We start from the raw sequence: 15,000 nt of genomic DNA on the forward strand, positions 1-15,000 counted from the left end.
GTTCGGTGTTCTAAAGCACATATGGGTTAGGGATTAAGGATTAGGATTACATCAGGTCCAGCTCCAAACCTGTGAAAATTATATCTGCAGACTTTAGACTACCTCTGAATTTCACTTGTTGCCCCAGGGACATCAATCACTAGACCAAAATCAGGATTTACGCCTGACATGAGCTCGATGAGCCGTGTCCGGTTTTCAAGTGAAAGATGCAGCCTATCCGTTCTCAGGTCAGTTTTTAATGGGCTAGATCGAAGCCCTTCATGTGCTATTGCTGAGGTGAGGGACAGACTTCACAGTATTGACACCACGCAGACTCGAGATCATCACAGGTAACATGATATTAGGCTACAGATTTTTTTTTTTAGATAAATAAATCCCTCTTAACAGTGACAGTCTGCATATACAACAATACAGTAGTGTGCAGTGCAGCAGTAGTGGTGTTGGTGGTGATGTGCTACATACACTCTCAGAGAGAGAGGGGGGGGGGCCCTCACTAAACTGTACCTTCCCTTGTCATTGGTATGGTACCATCTACCATCATACCACTAGTATGGATCTTTTGTGTAGTGTATAGAGTGTATACAATGTGCACCTTTCTGGGTAAAACGCACACTGAAGGTAGAAAAGATGTACCCTATGACAAGGACATGCTTTCTCTCGTTGTATTTCAGTGTAGGATGAACTCCTGCCTCCAACCCTTTGCGTAGAGATTTAACACAGTACACAAACAAAATCAAAACCAAAACCACTCGTGCTAGTCCTTCATTACTCGCTTCTTCTCGCACAGCAAATAAACGCTACAACATAGTACACGATGATAGTAATGCAACATCCTTACTCAGGACCACAGTGCAAAACAACCTGAAGAGTGTGTGTGTGTGTGTTTTAAATGTCTCATCCACACACGTAGTATAAGGTGAGCAGTGAGCACACAGCTATAGCGGACACAGGTGCATTATGGGAAACTAAACCCATTTTACAGATACGAGTTCCCCTTTTGAGTACGGATTATATACATACAGCAGGTAAAGTGCGGGGGCATCCTTCAGCTTCAGAGGGCGGAGTCATTTCCTCAGCCGATCCCGTTTCGAGCTCGCCTTCCTCGGGCAACCTTCGTTAACGTTACCGTCGTATCAACCTCACTTTACCTTCTTTTAAATACCGCGTATCGATAAACCTTCTAGCTCCTTCTGTCCTCAGCCTCACACTTCCCGACGATAAGAGGACACAAACTACATACAGCAGATTCCTGGCTTCTCCTGGGAGCAAAGCATGCTGGGATTGAAGGAAGGAGCTACATAGGATGTGAAATGTGACAGAAATGCCGTTTTGTGAGTGTATATTTAAAAAAAATCCTTCAGTACACAGTGTGTGTGTGTGTTATGTCAGAATCCTGTGGACTGGATCACAGGCTGAGTGGCATCTGTAGCATCTCCTTCTTTCCCTGCAGAGACAGAGAGAGAGGGAGAGAGAGAGAGACACAGAGAGAGAGAGAGAGAGAGATACACAGAGAAAGACACAGAGAGAGATACACAGAGAAAGACACAGAGAGAGAGAGAGAGACATCTTATTTCCCCTATATTACTTATACACAGATCAGCCCGAAGATGGTGGTGTTGAATTTTCCTCAATATATAAGGTGTTCTGGGTGGATTTCTCCTCTGACAGAATGTCCTACATGTCCTATAAAATATATCATCTTTAATACAGCAACATGGTTAAACCATCTCTTGACACACTTTATTAAAACCTGGTGACTAAAGGATCAGCATCAGCCGTGATGCATTTGTTTTGACCCGCTCACCGTCTCCTGCTCCTCGGTCCATGGATGGCATCCTGACAACAGAAGCAGAAGTGTGGATGACATCATCTGAATTTTGCCCGACTGGAGGCTTCTTCTTCTCGGTGTTCACAAGTCTGTAATGTTCGGTTTCGATCTCCTGTGAGGGGGAAAAAAGCTTCTTATTAAACTTCAAATATGAACAAAAAACATGATTTGGATTTGAAAACTGTGTGTGTGTGTGTGTGTGTGTGTGTGTGTTTACCCGGAGCCGATGCAACTTTCTCATCAGCTGGTCCATCGTTTGAAAAATCTCATCCGTGTTCTTTAACACATGTCGCTGTGCGCTGGTCCGTGATTGGCTGAGCTCCAGCTCGTTCCTCGACACCTCTGGATGTGACCGGCTCGATGTTCCCTGATCCTCGTCCGCTTGCTGTGAAGACAAAGAGATGGCTTCCTGTGCCTCAGAAGGACGCGGTTCCATCACCTCGTCCGTGCTGCTCTCCTCTGTAAGAGCTCCCATCTGGTCTCTGGGCATCACCAGGTAGAAAAGGTTCCCTAGAGTCCGAGACGAGACCACAAAACCACAAGCGCTCAGAAACGTGGACCAGATGACACAAAAACAATCTCAGGATGTGCATGAGGATAGCACTAATATATTCCATATTAACGTGATCTTCGGTGCTCTGCTCAAACCGATCAGCTTCGGCTTTCGTACCAATACCTCGGTTTACTAGTCTGGTCCCAAAAACACCTCTAGGTTGGATTTCCCATTCATGTGCCATTAAATGTTGATACTAATTAAGTAGAGAAGCTTGTTCTATTTTGTTTGGAGCAGCTAGCAGTAAAACCATGGGTTTCTCCTGTCAGTAATAACACACTGTCCCTCTTTGGTGACAAACGACCACCATCGTTTGGGTTTAATTAGAATTTTTCACATTTATTTATTATAATGGACCCACAAAAGTAGAAACAGCACAATCTATTGCACAAAATGCAAACAATGATGCGTTTAAATCATCTACTTTCGAATCATCTGTATCCACCTAACTCTATCCTCATCATCCTCTACTCTCGCACCAATTACCTTCATATCCTCATTTAACACATCCATATATCTCCTCTTCAACCTCATACCTGGCAGCTCCATCTCCAACATCCTTCTCCCAATATAAACTTCTCCCTCCTCTATACATGTCCAAACCACCTCAATCTATCCTCTCTGTCCTTGTCCCCAGAACAGCCAACCTGATCTGTCCCTCTGATGTGCTCCTTCCTAATCCTGTCCATCCTCGTCTCTCCTAAAGAGAACCTCGACATCCTCATCTCTGCCTCATGTCTTTTCCTCACTGCTACAGTCTCTAACCCATACAGCATTGCTGCTCTCACTACTACTACTGTCTTCTCTGAATGATTTGGTAAGTCATGATAATATTTATAAAGATGTTTTAGCTGATCAAGTCACATGACACCTTCTGCTCGGGTACAGAACGGCAGACCTCAGCTGCCTTCTCACCGAGGTGTTAGTGTGTGACGAGCCGTTAGTTAAATCGGTCGTGCGTTTATCCAAATGTCGATGTTGACGGCGCAAATATGCAAATGAGAAGGAGGTTGCGGCGGGATTTAGGAATGTACGATGTGTAAGGTTACGTCATAAAGAGACAGGATTAATTGTTAACCCCGGGGTAAAGTATGAGCAGTGTGTGTTTACATGGAGTTTACAGTGACCCAGAAGAACTAATTCAGTTCAGCATGACATCAGCTGATACCTAAAGCTTTGACAGGGATATTGTAACAAAAATGTTTGTTTAGGGAAAAAAAGGGGATCGGTATACTTCGTTAATCGAGAATCTGTGGATGAGCCGGTGTATTAATCCCACCTTTTGAATCAGAAGGTTGGATGGAGGTGACATCAGGAATGTCATCAGAAGAAGAGCCCACACCCACAGCTGTGCACGAAGGACAGGGAGAGACACAATGTGTGTGTGTGGGTGTGTGTGTGTGGGTGTGTGTGTGACAGAGAGAGAGAGAGAAAAAAGTGCATGTTTGTGTGTGAAAGGTGTGAAAGGTGTGTGTGTGTGTGTGTGTGTGTGTGTGTTAAAATCAGATCACCAAAAATGTTATCATTTTTTGTGCAAACAAAGAGATGCAGATAAATATATAAAGCGATGCAGAAAGTCAGCGTGAGTGAGAATGACGTGTGTGTGTGTGTGTGTGTGTGTGTGTGTGTGAGAGAGAGAGACAAACGTGAACAGGAAAAACAAGGAAAAGTGTATTAAGATCACATCAGCTTCATTACAAGCTCTGAGCACATGCAGAGAGGGGAGAGAGAGAGAGAGAGAGAGAGAGAGAGAGGGGGGAAAATATGAGACAGCCTGAAAAAAAAAAATCATTATACACCACAATCAAAAATCACATTAACAATTAAAATAGAATGAAATTAAAATGTCTGGAGAAAAGTGTAGAACATTTCTACACCTTTAGAAGAAGTTATGAAGATGCAAAAATATGTAAATTAGACACCCTTGACTGCCCTATTTACCATCTCAGTCCCTCTATATCCTTACTACTGTTTATACACCCTGTTATTAGATATAAGAGGCGTTCACACTAAAGGTTTAGTGTGCAACAGGTCACGGTTTGGTTCGCGTGATGAAATGGTGATGCGAAAGCGGTCATGTGGCCCAGGAAGTGCAGCGTTGATGCGTCAGAACTGTTCCGCCGAACCGAACACCTCGACTGTCATCGTATCCGTCAGATTTCTTTCAAAACATCCCATAATATTCAGAGACATGTTCACTACATCACACGTTTAAGCAAGTTCGCAGTCATTAACTCGTGAGCATATTGCCTCATGTTATTTGTGACATCACAAAGTGTGCGCATGTACTGTACATATTTATTATTAAGGCACTGAGACATTCTGTGAGTCGAACCTTTTTCTAAACCTAAAAATATTTAACAATTAATAAAGTTTCTTTTAAAATAACAGATAAACGTTCCGGTGGAAAAACAGCTGGTTATCAGAGCTCACCTTTCCTAATAACTTGGAAAGTCGGTCGCTCCGCCTCCGTGGGCGGGGCAACGACACCATCTTGCATTGTCTGATTTGGGCTTTCTGTGAAGCTCGGCTCGGACGCCTCTGATCCGGGGCGATCTGCGAACGGGCTTCTTTCATTGGCTGTTTCGTTGGTGGGTGTGTCATCCGAATCTTGGCTCCACCCATCTTCCAGATCTCTGAAGATTAACTCTCTCAGTGTCTCGACTGAGAAAGCAAGACGACGACAATGTTCTTCATCATCATCATCATCGCTTCATTCATTCAATTTTTTCAAACAACTGATTAGTAATGTTATGATAAAATATGATTAGAATTTTCCTATGAAATATTTAGCTATTAAGCAGGAATTTATTATTTTATTTCTAACCATCCTGTAGAGCAGCCTCAGAGACTTCAGGCCGTGGCGCCAGATTACAGTGTGCATCGTCGTGGAGGAAGGCTTCTGATTGGTCGACCGGGGTGGTGGGAGGGAGAACGCTTTCGTCATCGCTCTGTGAATCTCTCTCCATGGAGCTCGTCTCTTCTGCCAGCGAACCGTCTGAAGAACAGAGAGGTGACTGCTGTGAGGACCGACACACAGCTGTGTGAAGAAGAGCAAATTCCTCACAAACACATGACATGATTCACTCACCCTGACTCACGTGACTGTCGTGTAATCGCCGAACAGCAGATCTGCAGAAGACACAAAAGAGACGGGAGTGTGACTGTAAATACTCGACATTTTCCCCTCACAGTATCGAGATTTAGCCAAGAAAACTAATTTAGAGCAACTTACTGTGTGGGTGATCCGTGCTTGGTGGCTGCTGTGCCTTCGGAGGAAGACGCGATTGTCTTTTCTAACAAATCCTTCCAGCTGTGCAAAGAACGCTCAAAGCAATCAGTAAGCTGCTCACATCAACACAACACAACACTAACCACATACTGCATGGGCAAAAAAAAATTATAAATAAAATTAATTAATTAAAAATAAATAAATAAATGAATATATAAACAAATAAATAAATATTTGTTGTGTTTTTTTAAAATATATTTTATAAAATATTTTATATTAATAAATATTAATATTAATTTATTTATGAGTTTATTTGTTGTTGTTTTGTTTTTTTTTGGTGCAATTGTCGGTCAAATTTTATAATTCTACATGTTTACAAAAATCGTTGTTTTCGTTAAAAAATAAATATAAAAAAACCTTCAATGATATGAGCAGAAATCTGACTGTAGGAACAAACATGGCAGTAATAAGTAATTAATTCATTATTCACGTCCTGTCTTTACTGCGACTAGTTACTCAGGAAGTGAGAATTCGATTGTTAGTTTTTATTTTTTTTTCATTGTACCAAAGCAGCTTTTCATGGATTTATAAATAAAACAGGAAGTAAAAGGAGAAGTACATTTTTTCCCAGAAGGAAGCTGCTGCTTATAACTTGCCTCTTAGTTTAGGGTTCACAAGAGAGCTCGTGTAGGACAGGGATTAGTGTCTCTCACGGTGTACGAGATGTTTGTAGGAATGTTGACCGAAGGGGAAAAAACTTACGTGTTTCTCTCTGAGGACGTTCCAGCCACCAGCTCGTACATCTGTGTCTCAGACGTGCTGACCACGTACAGCGCTTTGCTATCTGACCAACACAGAAAAGAAAAATCGATCAAAAAAAAATTCCTCGTAAACGGACGGAAGAGTGACCTACAGACATCCACACACCTGTGGCGTTGGATCTGACGAGCGAGGAGTTGAGGCGAACTACGGGGCAAAATGGCGTTTTATGGTCTGTGTTCCCGACTCCGCCCAGAGAGCGTGACGGACAACGCAGGATCAGGCGGTCATCTGGACCTCTCTGGAGGAGCACCAAGAGGTCTGAGAGCAGAAGAGCTTGCACCTCTGAAACACACACACACACACACACACACACACACACACACACACACACACACACACACACACACACAGACACAGAGACACAGACACACAGAGACACAGACACACACACACACACAGAGACACAGACACACACAGACACATGTATCAGCATCAGGCATGAACCTTTTGAGCCTTTATGATTCCTAAGAGTTTTTGGTCTGGATGAAAAAGTTCATGTGTAACACATCATTCCTGCACCATTCTGCTTTCTGTCCCTGCATAATTTCCCTCATTAATGCACAGTTATTTCCACATCTTTGTAAAAGTGTTTATTAAAAGAAAAAAAAAGTGATATTAAGAAAATCAGTCAAAGCTCTGAGCATGAACACTGGACATTTGAAGACAGTCAACACACATTTCATTTATTTGACTATTTTATTTAACTTCTTTTCTTTTTAACATTCTACATATTTAAATTTAAATAAATTTATATTTATTTCCTTACTATCTTAAAGCAATATTTTTTAAATATACTTGAAAATAAATAAATGAATGAGATGGCTTTAAAATTTACACTGAGATTGTACAATGTCTGATGTAGATGGTGTCATATAAAGGGAAAAATAAATAAATAATCTGAACACTTTTGAGCACTTTTTTTTTCGTGTGACCCGAGCCAGACGATCATTTCGAGTGAAGTTCTCTTACCTATAGCTTTGTCTTTACTGACTTTCCATGTTAGAGGACCTTCATGAATCATTCTCTTTGTGGTCAAGTCCAGATTCTACAGCAAGAGAGAGATATTGAGGGGTGGAGGGGAGAGGGAGTGAGAGGGGGATGGAAAGAGAGAGAGAGAGAGAGAGAGAGAGAGAGAGAGAGAGAGATAGATATGAGGTGTTGGGGGGGGAACCAGCGTAACCAACTTAACCCTCATGTAAGCATGAGCTCACTAAATAATTGATATCTTTATAGCCACTAGCTTAACGCGGCCAGACAGATGTGGGACAGCACTGTACCTTGAACGGTGCTGCGACGGGATTGGCCTGTCTCTCCAGAGGTGACAAGTCCAGTCTTCGCTGGTATTGGCTGAGCAGTTGTCGGTGTTCCGTCTCCCTGACGACCTCGTTAACAGCCTGCAGTATCCTGCGACAGCACACCTGAGCCCTCAGCAGCGGCTGCAGGTCTGGAGAACCGGCTGTAACGGAGGAACAGAACGATGTCTGGTGACGTCTTCGAGCTACGGTGTTCGGACGGATCGGTCATGTTTAAATGTCTGGGTCGCGATGGTGGTGCTGTGCCTCTGCACGTACCTTCTGTGTGTTTGATGATGTTGTCCAGCAGGAGCGGGTACTTGGTGAGTCTCTGCATCTCCGACACTAGCAGGTCCTTGAGCTGTAGGCGGCGGCAGTGAGGACTCGCCTCACACTCCTAATGACACCAGACATGGTTAAAAGTGTGGTTCTGGTCAAATAACTCTGTGTGTGTTTAAGTGGTGATTTCATAGGCTTTACTGAGTCACCGCTGGAAGAAAACGAGCCACTTCTCTCACAAAACAGTTATTACCTGTATAAGGTGGGCGAAGCGAGGGTCTTTACGCTGTTTGTTCTTTATGAGCTCCAGTGCCTGACTCTGTTGACTGCACAGGTGAGACACCTGCTCCTGAAACTCCTCTCCTGCTGCATCTTCAAACTAACACACACACACACACACACACACACACACACACACACACACACACACACACACACACACACTTATTAAGCTGCATAATATCTCTATAACTCTCTCAGCAGTACTGGAAGAAGAGACGGGAGTAAAGTCAGAAGCACGGCACTCACTCTAGCGAGCATGATGTCTCCGATGCCTTGGACTATAGGAGATTCCCTCAGCTTCTTCATGGATTCACAGAGACTTGCTGCAATACAAATACACCGTTGCAGTCAGACTTTAATGCTACATGCAGAAGGAACAAGCCCCCGCATTGCCAGAAGAAAGAACGAAGAAAGAATTTCACTGTGATGTAATGCAGATGTGACAAAATAACGGCTTTGATTTATTTTCTACAACAACAAACCACAGAGAAGCCTAATAAAGCATGGTGGTGGTAGCATCATGCTCCAATTTACCCACTGGCTATTAATTGCTTAGCTAACTAATGCTCTCTTTTTAATCTGGTCACTGAATTTTCATTGGCTGAGCTGCAATTTTGTGTATTTTTTGTTCAGGTATGTCCTCTAACAAACTCAGAGGTCTCAGCAATTTGTATAATACAAACATAACCTGCGAACCAAACTGACCGTGCAGCTCGTAGACCTGAGGCAGGTTCGGGAAGATACAGGAAAGCTCGTCTGACGTCAGAAGGTTTCTCATTTTCTGGAAGAACACCTGATCCAGAACCCTGAGTGTCCGCAGGTGGGACGCCTCCGTGGTGAATAATTCTGAAGAGGTGGTAGAAAAAAATGAACAGTGAGGACACTCAGGACACTGAGGACCGTGATCTGATTTACTATGGCAGTTTTTATACAAATAGTCGTGTAGATGTTTGTGAAGTTTGGGGTCGCTCGCTGGACTGATATGTTAGAAATGTTGCACTTTTAAATGGTGTTAAAAGTTTATATAATAACGTGTGATTAACCCTGTAATGTGAGGATGTTCTAGTCCTTTTTCCTGTTGCATTATAGCGTATTATTGTGTAAAACATTAGGGTCTGTATTTTACCGTATATGACGGCCTGTTGGTCGATCTCCCGTGGGCTGAGGGAGTGCAGTGTGTGTAACTCCACGGTCTCCTGCCAGTTTTGTGAGTCTACAACGTCCTCTTCCAGAGGAGGAGCGTCCGGTAACAGAGCCAAAGGTGTGTCCACGCTCCTAATACAACATCAGAGAAAGGAACCAAGCAGTGAGCGAACGTAGCGGTAGAAACGAGAAGGAATTTTAGATGGAATGTTTTGCTACGTACCTGCGTCTGGAGCGAGGGGTATAAGGTGGCGTGGGGTTCTCGAGTGACCTGGAAATGGTAGAAACCCTTTAAGAATAACAATCATTGGTTTCCGACTTTATTTTCATTGCATGCAGTATCATTACTGTTGTATGTACATGTGCAACACATAGCTGCGATTTCAGCAACAAGCAACATATGTACAAGATTCTCCCAACTTTATGCAAATCTCAAATTATTCTGTTGACAATCCTGTCTTCTCTCTGTGTGTGTGTGTGTGTGTGTGTGTGTGTGTGTGTGTGTGTGTGTGTGTTTCACCTTGCCGAGCTGCTGGAAGCTGAGGAAGAAGCGCTGTGATGTAACGGCCGTAGTCCTGGCCCTTCCCTTTCGTCACAGTCTTCCATGTCAACGTCACTACGGGAACGGGGAACTGACTCCGCCCCCGTCCCACCTCCACGGCGACGCCCCTCGCCCTGTGCCTTCAAGGACTCGCTGCGAGCCAAACGCACCGACACTGTAGGACTGAGAGACAGACAGAAGAAGGAATAATATAAATATTTTTGTTTTGCAGATCAAGGATCTCTCACGATCCCACAGAGGGCTGGACAACATCATGATATCATATTAATACGGTGAATATTTTGCTTCCTTTTATATATTTACAAACGGATAAAGCAGCTCTTAATATTTAAAATAAAATTAGTACTTAAAATATATATTTTTGTAAAACATTTCAATAGGAAATAGGCTTATATGTGTATATGAGATAGCAGGGATGTGGTAGACGTCTGGTTAAGTTGTTGGACTACCAATAAGAAGGTTGTGAGTTCAAATCCCATGGGATACCAAGCTGCCCCTGCTGGGCCCCTGAGCAAGGCCCTTAAACCTTAATAACCTTAACAAAATGTCAGTCGCTTAGACGCTCTTTTTTTCTCTTAGCACTTTTACTACTCATTTAACAGTCGTATGGAAAACAAAACAGTCGTATGGAAAACAAACAAAAAAAATCACAAAAACATGTTTATGAAAATGTCTCTATGGTGATTTTGTCATATATAAATCCTTTTGGCAGTTATCTTACTGATCAAGTCTTAGACGTCTCCCAACGGGACACACACATGTCCATAAAGGAGATATGATACACTCTGAACATCACACACACCTGTCCATGCTCTCGTCCCCGAGGCTGCCAGTGGAAAGTCTCTGCCCTCCGTTCTCTCCTTCCTCACCGTCTGTATGATTCTCAAACTGCTGGATGATGTTCCGCACGTTACCTGCACGCACTGCCACAGCCACAGCAAGTGTGTGCGTGTGAGTGAGTGAGTGAGTGAGTGTGAGAGAGAGAGAGAGAGAGAGAGAGAGACTAAGCGTATATAATAAATACAACAAATGTGAAAAGAAAAAAAAAATCATTGAAAAATGCAGGGTAATGGGAATGATGGGAATACAGGGGGAGAGACATGTACCTTCTGAAGGGGATAACGGGACATGGAACGCTGGAAGGAAAAATGTAGGGGGGGGGTGACAAACAAGAAAAATTAAATAAATAAAATCATAGCTGTGATCAAAATTCACAAAATAAGTTGAGAGACAAAAAAAAAAACATTTCAAACTGAGGTCAGGGTGAACACAATTCACTGAGTGTGAAGGTTAATGTGTGTGTGTGTGTGTGTGTGTGTGTGGTGGTTACTGGATTGGGAGGTGCTCCTGGGCTTGCCGATGTACTTTAAGATGGGATTCCTCTTCTTATCCTCTCCATCTTTGTCTCTCTTAGTGCTGCTCAGCTGCTGTAACACAATAACATGAACACGTCTAGACAAATATATTTCCCAACTCGGAGTAAGAGCTGTAACAGCAACATCGAACCGTATATCATGGCTATACACAGCACTTTAATTGTTAGCTCTGTGGTAGAAGGGGAAATAAAACCTTTTTTTTTTTTTTGGGGGGGGGGGGGGTGAACTGTTATTGGAAAACGATCTTGGTGTGAACAAGAACTCGTGTATTTATTCCTTATCTATTACTTAAAAATAAAGAATATCTTTGATTTAAAATGGCAAATATAAATTAGGCTTCAGATTTAATACCCTGTTAATCTAATGCTAGCTAATATTGGAGATAATATTGGTCAGTCATTAGAGAGTCCTAGTTAAAAACTTAACAGACTTGAGCTAACTTTCTTTAAGTAACTACGATACAATACAAAGGTATCATTTCAAAGATATCAATACCTGACACTCATGACTCAGCATAATTTCACAATGCTATACCTGTTAGCAAACGTTAGCAATCAAGTACACAGAAGACGAAGTGAGTGGAAAAACGAGTGTACCCTCTTGGTCTTGGGGAAGAAAGCGAGCCACTTTTCCTTCTCGGTGCTGAGTCCTGGGAAAAGTTTGGAGTCTCTCAGCTTAATCCCGGCGTGACGTAGGTAAAGTGTGATCGCTGATGCTAACGGGGAACTGACCAGACACCACAGGCAAGACATTTCAGTCCTAATACACACACACACGGTTATTCGCAATAAAGAGATGAAAAGCCAGCAGTCGGTCTTACCTTTTCTCCTCTTCGTGCTTTGAGCTGCAAATAAAACAAAGGGAATCAAAGGTTAAATCTTTTATTAGCATCACAAAACACACAGCGGTCTAAACTAACCGAGGAGTCTGGAACGCAAGCGCTTTTTTCCCCTGAATTTCAGACTTTTTTCCAACGGTTTCAAGGTTTTAATCCCGCGGTCATGTGACCATGTGTCTCTGTCTGCCTTTATGACTGAGCTCATGTTTATGTGTAGAAAGTCATGTGCCCACACACTGAGGTGTGTTGGGGCTTTTACTAGACGAGACCTTTGTACCGTCATACTTTAATTTTGTTCTGACGTCTGCTCAGATTTTACGACTAAAAATGATAAGTTTTGATACCGACACCTGCATGGACTTATGTGAAGGATGTGGGGGGATTTTTACTGCCACAAATTGAGTCTGATTTCCTCTTAGACTGAACCATCAGGGCAAAACAATATTTCTGACTGAACACCTTTCGACTATGACGAACCATTTCTCTACTGATGGGCGTGGCCTCCTCCCAGATGACTCCGCCCCACCACCAGGGCTTGAAAGACTCACTGAATGACTGCATTACATCAACATGAAATTACGTCTCCATGAACTCGTATGCTACGGCTTTCACGCTCATCAGATTTTGACTCTTACGGGAGATTTTCGAGTGGTGTATTAACATTATCACAACACAGCTTTAGAAAGAACCAAGTTTCTCCCTTCATTACACATCCAGAAATGTGTGAATAGGGTTGCAAAGGGGCGGAAAGCTTCCGGTAAATTTCCGGAAACTTTCCGCGGGAACGTTATCTGGGGAATTTTGGAAATATTCCAAATTGGAAACTTAACTGGAATTTATGGAAATTTACGAGAATTTATGGGAATTATTTGGAAATATAGGTAAATTTATATAAACGATATCATATACAAACATAAATAAACATTTTGTTTGGTCATAACACTCCTAATTTACTGCTTATTAAGAGTTAGTAAGGTAGCTATTAAGTTTAGGTATTGGGTACAATTAAGAATGTAGAATAAGATAATGCAGAATACGGCATTAATATGTGCTTAATAAGTACTAATAAATAGCCAATATTATATTAATATTCATGCTAATAAGCAAGTAGTTAAATGACCCTGAAATAGCTGTGTTACTGTGCATGTTATGGAAGAACACAAGTACCTGCAGGGGGTTTGGCCTCAATGGCCCTCCAGTAAGCAGTGTTCTGTGTGCAAGTGACCGAGGAACGCAGAATTGCATTAAATCTTATTGCTTTAAACAAAATTATGCTGCAAGATTTATTTTAACTACATTTAAGTTCCTAATAGGCAACTCTGCATTTTTTTAAAATTCCCAGTTTATTCCCATATATTCCCGTTAATTCCCATGGAAAGTTTTTGGGATTCGTATCATACGTGTGTCAATCTTTTTCACAAATCCCTTAACGGCTTCATTTTAGATACGATGCATTTCAAACCGTTGACTACTGAAATGTTTTTATTTATACGGTACTGTACGTGGTATGTTACCGTAGAAACGTCTTTAGATATCGTAATGTGTTTCATAAGACGTATCAACCAACCCTAATAATTTTCTGCAAAACAGACTTCGACGGCTAATAAAAATCCGTACGTCGTAAATGCTTTGTCGAATAACGATAACAACACTAATATAATATAATGTAAACAAAAGCGTTAAGTGTTAAAACAAGTTCTTACAGCAGTTCCCACAGCGCTGCCGTCTGTTTCTCCACCACCTGTCTCTCTTTCGCCGGGTCGCCGTCTAACTGCTGAAGATCGCTCTCTCCGAACAAGGAGCCCAGCCCCATCGTCTGCTTATTCCTGCAGTAATTACATTAGAATACAGTTATGTTATTAACAGCATATAATCGAGGCACGTTGACCGTCTGGTCTACAAGGATGCTACAGATATATTGTATATAAAAACCCACGGATGAAGCATTTCTACCTTCTTATATACTGTATTCTTTAACTTTATAGCAGTCCATAATGCACCGCTTCATATTATAAGGCTAAGGATGTCAAAAAAAAAAAAAAAAAAAAAGATGTTAGACAGCTGTGTTAGCGTGTTTACCTGTAGTCCTTGATTTGTTCCTGGATCTCTGAAAGCACCTGCTGCTGGAGGTCGGACAGAGGACCTCTGATGTCCTCCTGAGCATGTAGACGAGTCTCTACAGGAAAGTAAACAACGTACACAAATGTGTTGCAGCCCATCAAAGGTCGCTAAGAGACACGAGGCCATCCTTAAAAATATTTTGGTTTGCAGTAACAGTAAAAAAAATAAAAATAAAATAAATAAAAGGGTCGGTAGGTAGGTCTATATATATATATATATATTTTTTTTTTCAAGTTTCAATGTAAAAAAAAAAAAAGTACAATTTTGGTGATGGTGATTACGTAGGTATGACTTTAAACAAATTAGCATATCGTGACGTCCCTGACTGGGTCTTCAACCCGTGGCTTCGGGCGCATCATCGCAAACCTTATTTTGATGCTGGACACAGTTTTTCCAGAACTTCGTGACAAGTTAAAGCGGTGTCGAGCTGTTTTAATGATTTTTTTTAGATGTATTATGGTGCCCAAACCCGTATGACTTTGTACGGTGACGGCGAACATTTTGTTTACTGCAGCCGCAGCCATCATTACCGAGCGTGAACCGTCGACTCTGACAGTGAATGAGAGAGAATGAGACGAAGCGAACGTCCAGGCCGTAGTGTGACATCCGGTAACCAATAGTGTAAACATAGATGACGTCACGGGTTTTTATTTAAAAGAAAGAACGTAGCCT

The 15,000-nt window shown here is 42.1% G+C and overlaps 1 protein-coding gene and 1 long non-coding RNA gene across 9 annotated transcripts in view; one reads left to right on the forward strand and one right to left on the reverse strand.

The window, feature by feature from the left end:
- arhgef11 (Rho guanine nucleotide exchange factor (GEF) 11) overlaps positions 1-15,000 on the reverse strand; it is a 32,823-nt gene that overhangs the window by 1,362 nt on the left and 16,461 nt on the right. For 2 of the 8 annotated variants that reach the window (XM_047812153.1, XM_047812185.1), the window contains 26 exons: positions 14,287-14,383; positions 13,911-14,033; positions 12,190-12,213; positions 11,966-12,095; positions 11,324-11,417; positions 11,100-11,129; positions 10,796-10,916; positions 9,952-10,155; positions 9,655-9,702; positions 9,415-9,563; positions 8,994-9,134; positions 8,535-8,611; positions 8,260-8,385; positions 8,007-8,124; positions 7,713-7,891; positions 7,405-7,480; positions 6,541-6,717; positions 6,376-6,457; positions 5,617-5,694; positions 5,473-5,513; positions 5,209-5,379; positions 4,815-5,045; positions 3,661-3,729; positions 2,046-2,338; positions 1,805-1,940; positions 1-1,444 (listed from right to left, as the gene is read on the reverse strand). The exon at positions 1-1,444 is cut by the window's left edge and continues 1,362 nt beyond it. In XM_047812153.1, coding sequence (XP_047668109.1) covers positions 1,386-1,444; positions 1,805-1,940; positions 2,046-2,338; positions 3,661-3,729; positions 4,815-5,045; positions 5,209-5,379; positions 5,473-5,513; positions 5,617-5,694; positions 6,376-6,457; positions 6,541-6,717; positions 7,405-7,480; positions 7,713-7,891; positions 8,007-8,124; positions 8,260-8,385; positions 8,535-8,611; positions 8,994-9,134; positions 9,415-9,563; positions 9,655-9,702; positions 9,952-10,155; positions 10,796-10,916; positions 11,100-11,129; positions 11,324-11,417; positions 11,966-12,095; positions 12,190-12,213; positions 13,911-14,033; positions 14,287-14,383 — 3,074 coding nt within the window. In that variant the 3' untranslated portion in view covers positions 1-1,385. Of the gene's footprint in view, positions 1,445-1,804; positions 1,941-2,045; positions 2,339-3,660; positions 3,730-3,943; positions 4,085-4,814; positions 5,046-5,208; positions 5,380-5,472; positions 5,514-5,616; positions 5,695-6,375; positions 6,458-6,540; positions 6,718-7,404; positions 7,481-7,712; positions 7,892-8,006; positions 8,125-8,259; positions 8,386-8,534; positions 8,612-8,993; positions 9,135-9,414; positions 9,564-9,654; positions 9,703-9,951; positions 10,156-10,795; positions 10,917-11,099; positions 11,130-11,323; positions 11,421-11,965; positions 12,096-12,189; positions 12,214-13,910; positions 14,034-14,286; positions 14,384-15,000 lie in introns of those variants that run through there. The other 6 variants (XM_047812156.1, XM_047812146.1, XM_047812168.1 and 3 more) reach the window with 5 other exon arrangements.
- On the forward strand, positions 746-4,173 carry LOC125141018. The gene is made up of 2 exons (XR_007140354.1): positions 746-882; positions 3,849-4,173. It is a non-coding gene; the product is annotated as an uncharacterized LOC125141018 (long non-coding RNA).

The sequence above is a fragment of the Tachysurus fulvidraco genome, chromosome 1, assembly GCF_022655615.1.
Source record: "Tachysurus fulvidraco isolate hzauxx_2018 chromosome 1, HZAU_PFXX_2.0, whole genome shotgun sequence".
NCBI lineage: Eukaryota > Metazoa > Chordata > Actinopteri > Siluriformes > Bagridae > Tachysurus > Tachysurus fulvidraco.